The sequence below is a fragment of the Acanthaster planci genome, linkage group LG20 (assembly GCF_054643075.1).
Source record: "Acanthaster planci isolate LZ-2023a linkage group LG20, COTS_SCS, whole genome shotgun sequence".
Lineage (NCBI taxonomy): Eukaryota > Metazoa > Echinodermata > Asteroidea > Valvatida > Acanthasteridae > Acanthaster > Acanthaster planci.
In genome coordinates, this window is record NC_141796.1 from 3,260,748 (window position 1) to 3,278,265 (window position 17,518).

General features: G+C 47.4%; 3 protein-coding genes across 3 annotated transcripts in view; 1 reads left to right on the top strand and 2 right to left on the bottom strand.

Moving 5' to 3' along the window:
• Window positions 1–5: 5 nt before the first annotated feature.
• On the bottom strand, window positions 6–16,834 carry LOC110975497 (retinoschisin-like). The gene is made up of 5 exons (XM_022228034.2): window positions 16,697–16,834; window positions 15,238–15,387; window positions 5,070–5,214; window positions 4,356–4,533; window positions 6–3,891 (listed from the first exon to the last, which is right to left on the bottom strand). Exons 1-5 carry the CDS (start codon window positions 16,740–16,742, stop codon window positions 3,745–3,747), a joined length of 666 nt encoding a protein of 221 aa, XP_022083726.2. The 5' UTR covers window positions 16,743–16,834; the 3' UTR covers window positions 6–3,744.
• On the top strand, window positions 7,403–8,322 carry LOC147795844 (uncharacterized). Its single transcript, XM_087130418.1, has one exon. The coding sequence runs from the start codon at window positions 7,558–7,560 to the stop codon at window positions 8,320–8,322; it is 765 nt and encodes a 254-aa protein (XP_086986544.1). The 5' UTR covers window positions 7,403–7,557.
• A 430-nt stretch (window positions 16,835–17,264) lies between the features above and the next one.
• The window catches only part of LOC110975388 (coagulation factor VIII-like), a 5,282-nt gene continuing 5,028 nt past the window's right edge, over window positions 17,265–17,518 (bottom strand). The window contains exon 5 of the mRNA XM_087130832.1: window positions 17,265–17,310. Coding sequence (XP_086986958.1) covers window positions 17,265–17,310 — 46 coding nt within the window. The remainder of the gene's footprint in view (window positions 17,311–17,518) is intronic.

Here is a 17,518-nt window from a genome sequence, read left to right on the forward strand (position 1 = left end):
AGTCGTGTATAATCGGCTTACTTTAATGTTTGTCACTTTGGATCGTGTTCCAACACAGTATCCACTGACTGTATTGCTACGTTATGGGTGTACAGCCTCTCTTTGAATTTTTTAACTGTTGAAAAATAAAGGTGACAATTGTGATGACTTTCTGAATTACCCATCCGAGCAAAAGAACGGTAACTGTAATTTGTCCCAGCTGCATCATCTTTAAATTCTTTGAAAAGTTTATAGTGGGATCACCTTGCTTTTGGATACTCTTCATTGGGATGTACATTGTACAGTACATACGCTTGACATGCATTAAACATGTATTATGATTTACATAAAAGTGGGCGTTGGTTGATGTTTCATTACAGGGGCTGGCACAGTAATTGTTGTGTAACAGCTGACAGCGTTAACAGCTGAAAAGGCCAGTGTACATGAATATGCATGTACCAAACCTGAAGCTATTGCATTTAAGTAGTGAAAGATTTGTAGCTGAAAAGTAGACTTGTATGCCAGATATGGTATAATACTTGTAGTTTTTTTTAAAAAAATCTGTTTTAAATTTAAAAGAAATATAATTCTTGTAATTTTTTTAAAAAATAAAAATAACGATTTTGAACAACCATGGGTATCGGTAGAGAGACCATCATGATCTGTGGACTGCCGATCGCACTCCGAGTCACAGCTCTCTGTATAGAGAGAGTTGCACCAACTTCAGACTACATTATGGAGCTGTAATGGCTGTTCATTATGTGTGCAATGCAGCATGTGGATTGACACATCATCCACCATTTTGGTTCCAACGGTGGAGACACTCATGTCACAGCTCTGGTCCGAGAATAGTAGGCCTACTGCCCCCAGTAACTGATATTTTGATGTGATAATTAGAAGGTCACTGATCCTCGTAGTCTGATCTTAAGGACATCACACAGAATTCATTTCACTAGGTAGTCATCAATCACTGGACTTTAAATCACTGTATATAGGTGTGAACGCTGGCTACATGGTGTTTCAGGTGTAAATCCTAAGTAATTTTACACAGTGGGTCCCCCAACGGAACGCTACGCAGCATTCATTTTCTCCAGAAGTAGGCCTGCTGATGTGACGTTCACCCCCCCCCCCCGACAAAGGCGCCCTCCTCCCCGAGGCGTGACGGCGGACGGCACGTACCGGAAAGTCCCTGAGCGGCTAGAGACAAGTCCGTTCGGATGGAAGTATACCGCCCCGGTCTGGAAACTCCGTTTGCAGGGCTGTTCGGCACCGGAAAGGTCTGACTTGATTGGCCCGGAATTGGGACGCAACTTAATTAAACACCACGCGATTCACCAAATAAGACGGCCTGTGACTCAAAATAACGATCCTTGGACGCCTGACTTACGTGCAACAAAATGGTAGTTGGTTTATTCCACGGACGTACATAAACAAAATCTGGACTCGCAATGCCCTTCAGCTTATAGAGATCATTGAATCCACTAGCGGCCATTTTACCGAGCTTGCCCGGCAATGCCCGCCTGTAGTTCTCCCTGGCGTCAATTGAAGCGAGCCAACCCGTGCATTTATATTCGGCTCGGTAAAGTGGCCGCTGGTTGGCCTTTAATTCATAAAAAGGCGTTGCAAGTCCAGGTTTTTTATACGTCCGTGGTTTATTCATCAAGGCCACTTCAATCATTCACTCAACTAATACACCCGTAGAGGGCGCTCTCTTAATGGGTGGACTGCGTGACTAGACTTTGCCCGGAGCAGTGAACCCCACACTCATGTGCATCCAGTGCCACCGGGACCTGAATAAGTCAATAGGGCTATTTCAGGGTTAATAACGCCACTCGCAACTCGCACGGCGAGATACCGATTCCCCCTTTCATCGACCGTAATCTCCCACACGGAACTCTTACTGCACTCCCAAATAGCCCCTCTGTAGCGGCGTAAAACTGTTATAGCGCCCTCTTTCGGGTGATTAGTGAAATGCACCGTTCGCTTCTTCCACTCGATGATCCGCTACGTACATGAGCGACATCTTTCCTTTCGATTAAGTAAACCCCCAGGAATGCAACAGTTGGTAAGACAAAGGAATTCTCCCATATTATGTGTCATAAAGGGATATTAGAATAAGCTTAAGGGTCATCTGGAGAAAAAGGGGTTAATTTGGGAGAAATAATGGGACGTTGTAACGCTAGTAAATTATGAAGGGCCGTTATTACTGGGTTCATGTATTACCCTACTGCTCGGATTTACATATACATGTACTTATATCATAAGTCACGTGACATTTACACAGTAAGACAGTTAATGGGGGCTCATAGTAAGGGTAAATTTATTCATAGGGATGTGTAGTCAACCGTTTCTTTATTTCATCATAATGGATTTGACTAAGGTTTATGTACATGTATTGCTACATAAGGTGTACTTCTATTTTCTCTATCCATTGTAGCGAACCGCTGACTTGGGGCTTGGAATGGGCTGCCATCATTAAGGTAGCGAATAAACGGTTCAAGTTCAAGTTCTGGAGAGAGCTGTTTCCACGGGCCAAGTTTTTTATCAGTGTGTTCACACTTGCGTTCCTTGTGTAATTTAAGAGGTTACACCCTCAACCTACCAAGCCCCTCAACGACACACGCACTATCGACCCAACGTACGAGGGTCTTACTCGCTCAGTTGCTTGCTCTGCCCACACCAGTGGAGGGATTTTACAGCAGGATCGAACCAAATTAAAGGTTCTGCTGTAACACACTGCCGTCGCGCCTTATTTAGCCTCGCAAGCCGGCCGCCGCCGCGACTACGCATGCGTGCGCACGCTGCATATGTGACCAAGCAGTGACTCCTGCTAACCAATTGCCCTACGCGCAAGGCGGAGCCTTGCACCGCGCTTGTTTAACACAAAGCTATGCGCAAGTTTACATCTGCCCTTGTTACCATACGATGACATTCAACCATACGATGACAGGCGACGCGACGCACGACAGCACGACGCGACGCTTTGTCGACTAGACGCCACGGCACGATACGCCGGCAAGACGAGCCGGCACGACACGACGCCAAGACGGCACGACACCATGCATTCAACACAACATTAAAGTAAAGAGAAAGGAGGCGACGCCATGACACGACGGGACGACGCGACGGAGCCGTCGTAGCGTCGCGTCATGGCGACTATAGAACACCATTATATTGTAATAAAGATGTGTGGCTCTTCGTAAAAACGAAAATCCACTAATCGACTTTTCTACCTTTGATGTCATTACGTTGCATGTGTACGAGGGGCAGTAAGATTTGTGTCCTTTCGTGAAAGCCAAATTCCACTTATCGAGATTTTGGCCCTTTACAACACGAATGTAACTGAAATTGAAAACAAAACGACTTTTGACATGTGTGGCTCTTCGTGGATGGAAACCGTGACGATTATATCCACGAGCTATATACGTAATACAGCCATCATTAAGAGTTTTCGCTGCTTGTGCAAACATTGAAATCCAAACTGTAGTATATTTGGAGTAATTTTAAGATGATGTATATTTGTATGTAAGTAAACCTCGAAATTGTTTTAATGTAAAATTTAATTTGGACATTATTATATATATTTATTTACATGTAAAATTTCCCAAGCATTTGTATCCTTGTCATATATCAGCTCACGTGTCTTCCAACAATGTTATTCATCCTAATTTACATTTGTAGGAGTAAATGTATTTCAGCGGCAACATCAAACGTGTATTAGACAATTCTTAAAAATACTCCAAATGGTCAACAACAGCTGCATGCCTAACCATGGCGGCATCCGAGCAACTCAAATCGCAGATCCGTCCAGTTATGCCATTCAGTCGGTTCAATGCGTACTGTTGTGGCCACCACACCTTCACTAAACAGGTTGGTCACAGGGGTGTTTCGGTCAGTGTTACCGGTGAACACCTGCAACAACAAATCAATCGATCGATCGGTCGGTCAATGTACGTGGTCCTGTAAGATAGCCCCTTTCTCTTAAAGTCCTTTTCCTGCTGATTTTCTTTCCATTGAAACTTGGTAGAAAATGCTAACCTTCATACACACGATGCGTTGGTGCAGTTGTGTACGAGGTGGCTTCATCAGAGCGGGAGTCACAATAAAGAGACTCCTGACTGCTTCAAAAGGTGACGAAAATTAATTTTGTGAAATATCATCTGAGTTTGTTTTTTCAGTTTATAGCATGTAGGTTTCCAGATTTTTTAGTAGTTGAAGTCTTTGTTGCAAATGGCCGTTGCGGTGTTCCGCCAAGGCCATTTTTGCGCATGCGTGCATCATTATGAATTTATCGGCGAAAAATTCCACTGCGAAGTAGGGAAATTACTGCGTTCATTATCAACCAGCAACTACAAGGTATCACATTTTATACGCACCACGATGTTCCCGTTTCTATCTTTGACATGTGTACGCTCAGATGAAGGCTGTTTTTGATAGGACACCTTGTACTTCGTCATCCACCAATCGCCACCCGGATCTCCTTGGGTAATGACTCCAGACACCACTGTCCTTTCACCGAGATCCACCTCGATCCACTGATTACTACCGTTCATTCTGCAGACAATAAAATCCCATAAAGATCGGTGAAATAACAGCAAATCGTAAACAAACTATGTTAATTGAGGGTTAACAAAAAAGCACAGATAGACTGCAACTCTTCCACTTATGTAAGGGCATGGATCGAGGGAGAGATCATACATATTCAGTAGGCCAAATTTTTGTCCGGCTTTCTGACCGCGGAAATCTCGTTGGCCTTGCCCGATTTTTTATTTATTCTACTGTTTCTGCTCTGATAACATGAAAGTGAAGAAATGAGGAAAAGTCATTGAAAAGGGACACGTAAGATGTCCTGCGGTGTTTAACCCTCGGGGAGTGGTTGAATGTGATCCACTGATATTATTGAATACTTTCGACAAAAAGCATCAAAGTTCGTGGTGATCTTCCATAGGTTAGCTTTGGCTAGTTCAGAAACTGTCAGCATCGTAAAAGGCCGCCTCACAATCTCCAGTGGCTTGACCCAAACAAGGGTGTTCCGGGTACAGGTTTTATACGTCCGTGATATGGGTGTGTCGTTTCCCACTAATACTTACGTGGCGGTTGACCATGCGCTATCGCCATTGAGGCGTGCGGCCTGGGGAGGCCAGCCCCCATACATACTGGACGCCGAGATTTTTGCGTCGGGGATGGACCCGTCCTCCATCCCTAGCGGCCTTGGGTTCGCACACTCGACTCTCTCTGTGGGAAAATGGGGAGAATAGGATCACCATTTGTAAAAGACTGTTTAGGAATACACTTGAGATTAAACGTGTACTCAATAAACAGAAATTACAGTAACACAAGGAGAGAGAGAGAGCAGTTAAAGTGCAGCTAATCGACCCCCAAATAAGGCGGTTTGAGGCGGGAGTCAGTGAGGTGGTTTTAGGCGGGAGGCAGTGAGGCCTCCGGGACTGAGGCGGGAGGCGGATGCGGGTAGGTCGCGGCGAGAGGCGGGCGGTCAGCCGGGAGGCGGTTGCGGGTAGGTCGCGGCGAGAGGCGGGTGGTCAGGCGGGAGGCGGATGCGGGTAGGTTGCGGCGAGAGGCGGGTGGTCAGGCGGGAGGCGGATGCAGGTAGGTCGCGGTAAGAGGCGGGTGGTCAGGCGGGAGGCGGATGCGGGTAGGTTGCGGCGAGAGGCGGGTGGTCAGGCGGGAGGTGGATGCGGGTAGGTCGCGGCGAGAGGCGGGTGGTCAGGCGGAGGCGGATGCGGAAATTGATAATCACCGCAAAATTGCTGACGGGAGTGTGATTGGAAAATGGATGAACCAATGGATGGGGTCGTAAGATCGACGTCTCGTGACGTAGCCCCGGTCAGACGGTAGGTTGATTGGTCGCGCGGTTACCGGGTGGTGACTGAATGCGAGAAAAGTTAAGGGTACTCATGAAGCGCATTTAAAACGCCGCGGTGGCGCTGGCTCGTCATTCCCAATTCCACATCATCAGAAGGAAATTGAAGGCTACTCTACCTCGCAGTAATTTCTCCAAAGAAGATGGCCGCACCAATCTTCCAGCCGCCAACTTATCCACCGAGCGGGACTGAGGAGCCGCCGTTAGACTGCGCGCCGAAACTGACACGCGCCCTAGTAAAACGAGGCTGGCGCGAGTGTCACAGCGGTAAGGAAAACAGGCCGTATTATTTTAACATATACACCAAAGAGAGCCTGTGGTCCATGCCGCCTTTCCCACCAGAGCAGAAGGAGGAAAGCCGGGACGGTGGACCGGAGCCTGACGTGCTGGCGGCTGCGACGGCAGAACTTACCGGTAATCCAACTGGTACGCGCACTGCCAACGCTGCTGGCGAGATCGCAGGATGGAGACGTTGCGCGACTTTCTGGTGTGGTACAATAATCTGGACGTCACCCCGTTCCTTGAGGCTGTGCAAAAGATGTTTGCCTTCTACAGGGCGCGGGGAATGGACATGTTCAAATACGCCATATCCGTGCCCGGCCTGTCCCTGTACTACCTGCTTCTAACGTTACCGCGAGACGTCAGCTTCTCCCTCATCGACTGGGAGAACAAGAATCTGTATTATCTCTTGAAGCAAAACATCGTGGGTGGTCCGTCTATCGTGTTCCACAGGTACGACGAAAAGGGCAAGACTCTGATCCGCAACGGACCCAAGACCTGCGCCAATATCGTCGGCTTTGACGCCAATGCCATCTACTTGTGGTCCCTGATGCAACCCATGCCGGAAGGAACTTTTCTCCGTGGGAGAGAGGAGGACGGGTTCAGACCAGTACCGACCACAAGTTCTCGGTGAGAGCGTCGGGGTGGCTGGAACGGACGGCGCGAACCGAGGGCATCTTCATTCGCCACCAGCTTAACCGTGGCGAAAAGCGCATCGGTCCCAGACGCATTCTCGTGGATGGATTTTGCGAAGAAACCAATACCGTCTATCAGTTTCACGGATGTTTCTGGCACGGTCACCGGTGCCACTTGAACCCGCGAGAGACCAACAACGTCAGGAAGAAGTCCCGTGAAGAATTACGGGAGCAGACCGAAAAAAAATGTCGGAGTATATCCGTTCTCGGGGTCACAGATTGGTGGAGATATGGGAATGCGCCTGGCTGGAGGTGTTGTCGACAAATTGTGACGCGGCAGAGTTTGTCCAAACCGTACGACTACCTTTACAGAAGGAGAGCCTGGACAAGAATCGCATCATGGAGGGAGTGGTCAACGACGAACTGTTTGGACTGGTTGAATGCGACATCGAGGTCCCAGATCACCTACGAGACAGGTTTGCTGAAAAGAACGTTGACATCAGCCGCGACGACATCGGAGAGCACGTGCGCCAGTACGCGGAGAGGGAGGGACTTAATATGAAAAATCCTCGCCGCAGCCTCATCGGGAGCATGTTCGGTAAGCGGATGTTACTGGTTACCCCTCTGCTTAAATGATATCTCCAGCATGGACTCCGAGTCACCCGCGTCTATCAGCTGATTCAATATCGGTCATCTCCGTGCTTTCGACCGTTTGGCGAGGCCGTCATCGATGCCAGGCGGGACGGGGATGCCGATCCAGCGAAGGCCATCATCGCCGACACGATGAAACTGTTGGGAAACTCCGCCTACGGAAAGACCGTGACGAACCAGGAAAAGCATCGGGATGTGCGGATATGCGGCAACGTCGATGAAGCGGTGCGACTCATCAACAGCCCGCACTTTAGAGCGATACATCAGCCAGACGACAGTCTGTACGAGGTGGAACTGAACAAATCGTCGATTCACCTCGGTCTCCCGTTGCAGATTGGCTTTTTCGTGTACCAATACGCAAAACTGCGCATGTTGCAGTTCTACTTCAACTTCCTCTTGAAATTCGTCGACACGGCAGACTTCCAGCTGTGCGAGATGGATACGGATTCGGCTTACTTGGCCATATCCAGTAAGTGCCTCGATGATGTCGTGAAACCGGACATGCGAGCAGAGTACCAGCGAGAAAAGTCGGACTGGTTTCCACGCGATGATACTCCTGCCCGTCGCGCCTACGACAAGAGAACGCCCGGGCTCTTCAAAGTCGAGTGGGAAGGAGACGGAATCGTGGCCCTATGCAGCAAAACCTATTATTGCTTCGGGGCCAAAGACAAAATAAGCTGCAAGGGTCTCAATAAAGCTTCAAACAACCTCACCAAACGGAAATACCTCGAAACGTTGGAGACGCAGGTGGTGGGCGAAGGCGTCAACCGCGGGTTTAGAATGAGGCAGGGCGGTTCCATGTACACCTATGAGCAGGTCAAGAGGGCATTTACTTACCTCTACCCGAAGAGAAAGGTAGCGGACGATGGCGTTTTCACCACCTACCTGGACATATGACCGGCCAAACTCTATATACCCAGTTCGTGAAGCGCTTGATTCTTGCCGAAGGTCATACGCTCATCGAGCCACCCCCGGGGAACATCGTTTGGTGCTACGGGGAATACCAAGATGCTTACGACCATCTGGCTAGTCTGGTGCCTCAAATACGATTTGTGGAGGGCTATTCTGACGACTTACTTAAGACCCTTGACCGGGAGCAGAGAAACCTGGTTGTGATAGATGACCTCATGTCCGAAAGCGGTAACAATGCCAAGGTTACTGAACTGTTCACTAAAGGGAGTCACCACCGAAACCTGTCCGTCGTCCTCATTCTGCAGAACCTGTTCGTTGCCCACTCCCCTGACATTCGAGGGGGATTGGGAGGTGGCCTTGTCTGAAGTGACTTACCCGCTGTTGGATGAATGTGACCGAGGGCAATCTGTTAGCCTGCTCGGGGGGACAAGCCGATTCCAGATTTCACTTCCACCACCTTCCAGAGGGGTATTATCTGGTGCCCGAGGAATTACCGGCAAGTTTTGAACCACCCATCGATCACGATGGCCTTGTAAGGTTCTCTTACAACAAGTACATTCAAAAAGTCATCATCAAAACGGGCGACGGGGTAGTGCTCAAACTGCTGGGGCGTCTGGCGAACTTACTCGGCTTCGACGACGGTGCGACCGTAACGGGGACCGTAAAGAGCGCGAGAGTTGTGGACCTCCGGCCCTTTTATTCGATGTTTCTCTACTCTAACGTCGTCGAGTACCAGACCGTGGGCGACACACACGCCCCATTGCTGCGCATCGTGAACGTGGATGGCGAGTACGGCAGCATCGTGACCAAAACCTACGACAGCCCCCACTACATCTCCTTGAGGCACAAGTTTGTGGACACGATCGAAATAGATATAAGGGACGATACCGGTCAGCCCATTCCATTTGTGACGGAAGAGTCATCGTGAAGCTCCACTTTCGAAGGCGGCGGTCCACCTTCCTACGGTGATCAGCATGAGCGGATATTATCGCCCCAACGTCAAGCACTACGAGGATTATTACTTGGGTCAGGTTGGCCGCGGTCTTCCGGTGTTCACCGGGCCGAGAAATCAGAGAGGATACGGTCTCGGGGGAATTTTGGGCGGTCTTTTCCGCTCCGCCATGCCTTTCATCAAGCAGGGTGCCAAGACTTTGGGCTGCGAGGCCTTACGAACCGGTGTGGGAATCGCTCAGGATGCCCTTGAGGGAAAGGGTTTCAAATCAGCAGCCAGGGACAGACTCAAAACCGCCGGGCGGAACTTGGCCCACACGTCCGTACGCGGCGTGGACTCCCACCTCTCGAGACGGCCTATAAAAAGGAAAACCGGCGCCGGACGCGCCACTTCCTCGGCCGGCAGGAGAAGGAAGCGATCGAAGGACATCTTTGACTAACTACCTCGTACGCCCCAGCAACTCAAACCATGTCGCTGTTGCACGACAAGTCCTGCGAGTGCGTCGAATCTGAACTGGACCTATTCTCCGTTCCACCCACGCAGACCAGCATCGAAAAGGGACAGTGGGAAGAGTTCCATCCCATCTCAACCATCAACGACGGCGGACCGATCGAGTTTTTCGTGCCGGGCTTTGGGGACGAGTTTCGGATCTCAACCAGACTGAGCTCTACGTCAGGGCCAAAATCACCAAGGCGGACGGGTCGTCACTGACGGTCGCCGATTACGTCGGTCCGGTCAATTTATTTCTACAATCCCTTTTCAGTCAAGTCGACGTCAGTCTGAACGAGCGTCTGATCTCTCCTTCCACCCCTACATACCCCTACCGAGCCATCCTGGAGACGCTGCTCAGCTACGGCACAGACGCCAAAACGTCCCAGCTCGGCGCGGCGTTGTTTTCCAAGGACACCGCGGGCCATATGGACAACGCCGATCCGAAGGCGAATGACGAGCATGCTAACCTCGGTCTGAAAAAACGGGCCGAGTACACAAAACACAGCAGAGTGGTTGACATGATCGGACCCCTACACAGCGACATTTTCTTCCAGGAAAAGCACATGCTGAACGGAGTTGATCTAAAGCTGAAACTGATCCGAAGTAGTGATTCATTCTGCCTGATGGCCACTGGACCCGACCCCACCTACAAAGTGGTAATTCTCAACGCCTCCCTGTTTGTGAGGTCAAGGTGAGCTCGGCCGTCATGCTGGGGCACGCCAGGGCCTTGGAAAAGGGTACCGCCAAGTATCCCATCAAACGCACTCTCTGCAAGATGGTCTCCGTGCCTCGGGTAAACCTCACCCTCAGTCAAGACCACGTGTTTTTGGGACAACTGCCGAATCGAATCGTGGTGGGATGCGTGGCCAACGCCGCTTTCAACGGGCGATACGGGAAGAACCCCTTTAATTTCACGCACATGGACATCTCCTTTTTGGCGGTGTACGTCGACGGAAATTAAATCCCGTACTCTCCCCTAAAGCCCAAATTTAGCGGAGTCCAACAAGAATTAGATCAGATCCTACCAGACCCTCTTCTCTGGAACGGATAAAATGTACAAGGACGAGGGCAACGGCATCACTCGCGACGACTTCGCCTCCAGGTACGCACTGTTTGCGTTCGATCTCACCCCAGACTTCACTTTGGGTGGCCATTTCAGCCTCGTGAAGGGGGGCATCCTGCGGCTGGAAGAGCAGTTTGCGAACCCGCTGCAGGAAACCATCAACGTCATCATCTACCCCGAGTTCAATAACATTGTCGAATTGGACCGAGCTGGCGACGTGATCTTCGACTACGCCAGTTAATTCCATCGCGCAAGTATGGACAGTCACGAGATCGACCAGATACTACTGCGAGACCGCTTTACCAAGCATTACTACAGGGGCGTTTTTGCCAGTGACCAGCTCCCCAAGAGTGCCGTCCCCAGACCCAGCACACTTGTGTTCAACACCGGCCCGGCTTCGAAACCGGGCCGCCACTGGGTGGCCATCTACATCACCAGGAGCGGAGAGGCTGAGTACTTTGATTCTTACGGACAGCCGCCTCAACTGCCGCGGGTCAAGTCATTTCTCCGCAAAATGCCAGTCGCATCCACCGTAATCGTCGTCCGCTTCAAGGACCGCTCTTCGCCGTCTGTGGACAGTACTGCATCTTCTTCCTGTTACAGCGTTGACGGGGACTGAGTTTGAACAAGATAGCCAGCTTGTTCTCCTCGAATACAATGGACAACGACATACTCGTGAACGATTTCATACGAAGACATTTTCCTCGCGTGAAAACGTCCGTTTACGACGACCACTTTCTTTTCAGGCAGCTGGCTAGGGCTTTAGTGGAAGATAGAGACGGTTAAATGTTCTAGCTAAAGTTTATTAACGAGAGCGTATTTTGCACCACGTTCATTTGGATATTAAATAAAGGTACGAGATTTAGGGTGAAGGGACGGTTTTGCTTAATGATAATGTATACGCTAAGCCAATTGACTGATTATCTATTGAGGAGGTTTCTGAGATTTGCTGTAACAATAAGCTACTATATCAAACGCTATATCGCCCGTTGACCACTCAAGGAATTCAGTCGAGTTCCAGTTGGTTTTAGGCACCTCGTGTCGGTTCATCCTTTCCCCTACTTGTACTGGCACCATGCGTTTCGACCCTTCCACCTGCCTCTCGCCGCGACCTACCCGCATCCACCTCCCGCCTGACCACCCGCCTCTCGCCGCGACCTACCCGCATCCGCCTCCCGCCTGACCACCCGCCTCTCGCCGCGACCTACCCGCATCCGCCTCCCGCCTGACCACCCGCATCCGCCTCCCGCCCGACCACCCGCCTCTCGCCGCAACCTACCCGCATCCGCCTCCCGCCTCATCCAGAGGCCTCACTGCCTCCCGCCTCAAACCGCTTCATCTGGAGGTCGATTAGCTCCACTATAACTACTAGAGAGGCATGAGTGTTGAGTGGGGACGAATTAATGCAGTCCACAGTATGAAACCCCTTCTTTTGAAAGTTCATGTCCTCTGCCTTTTGCAATCGTGGGACCTTCATGGCGTTTCTTTAAGTTAAGGCTAAAATGTCGAGCTTGCCCATTTCAGGAAAAATGGAAACGAAACAGTGCTCCCAACGGTCTTGTTTCGAGGGGATGTAACAATCACCTCTGCCCCGAATCTGTCAACAGATACAACTATGAAGTGAAAACACAACCCCCCCATCTCGTGTTTGATGGGTAGTGCGAAAACCTGTAGGGACGTTGCACGGACAATCATTACACAGTTTGTGTCGTGTGATAAGTCTCATATTTCATTGTCCATTTGTGTATTGTGTAATAGCAAGCACCCCTCATCGGCGCCTGTGCACAATGTGTCACAAAAACAATACAAACCACCTAGAAATGTATTTCTGGAAAGTGCAGCTGCTTCGGCTCTGGTTCTGTTTCTTGCCAGTGACAAACCTCCTTGACAAACTACGTGCAAGATTTCATGGCGAGCTGACATGGACGTTGTGGTGCTTTAAAGGAGAAGCTTGAAACGTCATTGCCAAATGATGTCACTGTTGTCTTTCACACTTCCCTTTTCGGCCATCTGGCAATTTTCAACGCAATCGGTGTTGAACTCCACGAGATGTAGTGCACCCGCAATGTTACGTGACTCGTCAAATGATAAAGTCAATTTCTCGTCAGGTCAATTCCGGTCTAAACCACGTCCCTTAGGTATATGAAGTCTCAACCAAATCAGACCCATACTTCAGAAAATACTGTGCCTTGCAGAGTGCGCCTTTAATGTCACGTGACTTGTCACTTGATGACGTCATCACCACATGGTGTCACTTTTCGTCTGTATCATTTTCTTTTCTAGCTTTACACGAAGTTCCAACCCAATTGTTCATGTACATCATATCATACCACGTGACGTGACACCCGATGACGTCATTATCAGATGATATCACTATTCGTCTATGACACTTCCCTTCCTAGATTATTATGCAAAATATCAACCGAATCGGACTTGGACTTCACAAGATATGGGGCTTCAAAGGATGCGCGTTAAATGCCACGTGACCTGTCACCAGATGACTTCAGCATCATATCGTGTTCATTTTGGTCTATACAACGCCTGCTGTATTATACCTGGAAGGTTTCAGCTCAACCGAGCATGCACTTCAGGAGTTGTAGTGTTCTTGAGAGTAGATCTTTAATGTCATGTGGCCCATCACCTGTTGACGTCATCACCGAGTTGTGTCAATTGTATTCTATAACACCTCTCTTTCTACACACCCAGTTTTCAACTCAATCAGACATGTATTTCTGAGGATAGGGAGAATTGAAGTTTGCACTTTTAATGTGACCCCGATGACGTCACAGTGACGATTTTCTCAGACACCATTGTTGGCTGACGGACTACATATGTACCCAATAAACGAAGTCAGTCAGATAGATAAGTGCCTCAGTCTTTGATGATTACCAAGTTAGACAAAATTAACAATTCTCCACATAAGCTCAGCAGTTTGGGCAGTCAGCTGTAGCGGTGTCACTCTTCTTCGCTGAATGTCTCCGGTGCATTACAGCCGACCGCCAAGCGGAGGAACTCATCTCAGCCAACAGTTGCTGGTCAACACTACAGGCGTAATTAGTTCGCCACTGCGGGACACCCTTCTTTCATCCCAGCTGTCACTCTCTGATGACGAGGCACTAGGTCAAGACTGAGCCACAGAATCCCCAGCCGCTAGGAGCAGCGTTGACCCCGTCGAAGTCAGGGATGAGGAGGATTTTGGATCTTTCGATAGGTGTTTGGGGTTTTAGAAGGTTACCTGTTGGAACGGGGCGGAATTCGGGGTTCAGGGGTTCTTTTTTGCAGGCCCAGCTGTCCGAACTCTCCTCAGTTGAAAAACCAAACGGACTCGGTTGACAGGAACACACGGTACAATTCACTCCGTTGGAAAAATGCGTGGGGTCAGGAGGGTATGTGGGAGGGTGTGCCTTGGGATGAAGGGAAATAAGATTTTTTTCCCAATCCAATTTTTTTTTTGGGGGGGAGCAAAGCACCAATAGGCCTCCCCATCCGCAAATGGATAAGATCGTAATATGTCAACATACAACTGTAAATCAAAATGCAAAACATTGGGCGCTACGCCCAGAGTTTCACGGTGTGATCAGTCTCCCTTTTTTCTTGTGTCTTTTTTGTATCTTTCCTTTTTGCTGGCGGCGAGGGGCTCCTTAAATGCATGCACACTGCCGTCAACCACAGCACCACAAAAAGTAATCGAGGTATTTCGAAAATTCTGTGTTGAAACGCCATCATCCATGGACCTCTGATGTTCAACATCCTTAAAACTCGCTGTCAATTCCAGTGAAATGTAACAATTGAATAGTCATAATTCCTTTATATTCAGTATGAGAGACATACCACTCAAAAAGTCAGAGAAAATGGGAAATCAATTGAATATTCTCATTCCAGTTAAAAGGAAAAGCCCTCAGAAAAACTTTATAAGTACAAAACAGAAAAGAAAAATATTTTTCAGTACCTTTGTACTTTCTACCAACAAATGGTAATGTTCCATAAGAAATTTGTCATTTTAACCTATACTGCAACTGATCAAAACCTTAAACATGTCGAACCCCCCAAAAAACAACAAAAAAGCAAAATATATTCCACTGTTTCCGAACTTGTTAAATATACACTACTAAAAAAGTTAAAAGGACCAATTTTTGTTTTGTGTATACTTTTTTATATTAGATATTTTACTGCTGAAAATGTGCATTTGATGTTTTGAAACAGTTTTCTTTTAATTTTTTATTCAAATGAGAACACCCTCTACAAACGAAAGAACTAGACCCCACTCATTGCTTGGAAATGAAAAATTAAGAAAAAAGTGGTCCTTAACTTTTTTGAGTGGTATATTGTTTCAAAGCAAACCTCTCCAGTTCAGTTCAACAGCATTTATTTATCGAGTATCAGGATAACTCACCAGCTTGGCTACATGCCCCCTTTCCCGGGCAACGCTCCCGTATCTCCCGCATGACTTGTTTCATCCAGTGATCCGGGTTATCAGGATCAGGTTTTGGTGGGGGACCGAAGTAACACGTCCTCGCCGTGCCCTCCACACCACTCGTTAACACTTGGAATCAAAGACAGTTAAATATCAACATCACGATAACTTTTCTAGGACGCGATTTGGCTAACCTTAGCATTATTATTATTTTTCTTAAATGCTTGAAACGTTTGTTCACTTTTTTAGTAGTATTGTTATTTTGTGTATCATAGTCCGTTTCATAATAGCTACAATCAAAGGAAGGTAGATGTCAATCCTATCTGGACTTCTTCTGCGCGGTCAAATTAGTCCTTCATATCGCCAAATCATTCGGGAGATATCTTAGTAAGTTGAAGTTAATTTACTCTGTTTTTTTCAGCGCGATTCACTTATATGCACACAGAATTGGAAGTGTCAATGCAATCTTTAGTGTATCAAGGGGAAAAGGTCTAGATTCTCTGTTAGAGAAGAATTACAGAAAAGTAGTTAGTGTCTTGAAGTTTTGACTTGTGCCAAAGGTTGGTGGAAAAACTTGACAATCCAAGATCTTTTCGTAGTGTTTTAAAATGGTGTGAGACATTTGCCAAAATGACATGTACATCCAAACATTTGTCAATCCTTGAGAACTCACCGAAATGCTAGGTTTGCTTAGCAATATCTCACCTGAGAAAACTTCGCCGTCCAGAACATTTGTTTTGTTTGCCTATTTTGTAATTACATCTGTGTAATTACAGCTGTCAAATCAAGGCAATTGGTTTGGACCAATGCCGTCCAGATTTCTTGTTCCGTTAAGTTTTTTTTTCAGAAAATTGCCACTTGAATTTTGAATTTCCAAACGCTACTTTCAACTGCACATACAGTAACAGAATATTCCACACAATGTCCCCCTCCATGGCTTTCTGTCCCGGCTTTGCTCTCAAACGCCCGTTTCCGAGACAAAGTCAGCCCAAATTCTATACATTTCGGTGAACTCAATGTCAGTTGGGCCTAAACGCATGAGGCCATTAATTTCAAACGAACGCAGCAACGAAACTAAGTGATGGATAGAACTGGACCGCAAGTGTGCTTTTAAGCGAATGCTTTTATACACATACCAAGTTTGGTTTACATTGAACCAATTTCTGAAATATCCCAAAGAAGATTTCACATCAACCGCTCTTCGATGTTATTCTAATTTAAGGATTTGGCATTTTCGGTGATAACAGGTTAGACCTGAGATTTCAGAGTAAACCACGAAAAAAGGATGTTACCACAAATGCCCCAGTTACATAACTAGGCAGCTTATGATGTCAATTAATGTTAGTGAAGCAATTACTGTTATTTTCTGCAGAAATATTCACTGCCAAATAGAGTGGGAATTACTTAGACTTAAACATGAAACAAAGATTGGGCTTACCTGCTATTGCAGAGACAATCACAATCCAAGCGGCCTTTTTGTTCATTGTCACAAACTACCGATGCTGAATTATGAGAAGCAATGCCGGAGATTACCCGTATTTATCACTGACTCCCAAACCTCCCCGGACGGTCTCAAGGCCAGCTGAACCGGTAGACTGTCAAACATGATAGTGTCATGCGATGAAATATTAATGGCATTTTGCAACAAAACGTCAAACATATCAATTGACAACTGTGCGATATGTTAATTTTTGTTACGTCCACAGGATAAGCACGACGTAGGTTGCATTTATAAAACAGACATTAAAATATCAAATGTGCTAAAATCCTCATATAACAAGGCAGTTTTGAACGTTACTTTTAGTAATAATGGATTCAGTCACTGGTACATATTTCAAGAGTGCTTTTGCTAAATAATTGTGTGACTTTTAACAAGAAATTTATAATTGATATTTAGTGATAAAAACATGTCGTTAAAAACATTAAAACATTGAAAAGAATCCAGCTTTGGCTGCAGCTTTGGCGTGGCTTTGCTGTAGAAAATATTCTGGTTGAAAAGCAGACGGCTATCCCTGATAAGTTGTATTGAGTGCAAACGTTTTCCCGTCTATCCTATTTCAAAGGGATAGACAAGAAAAATTAATAAAATAAACATATATAAAATTGATTGAAGGTATACGTTAACAATTTAAAACATTATCCTTGAACTTAACTGAATAAAACTAACAGTGGCAGTATCACAAAATAAGCTTCCATTTTAAACATTTTCCAAGCTAGACAACAGTATGTGGGTGTGTGTGGGGGAGGGGGGCCACAGTCT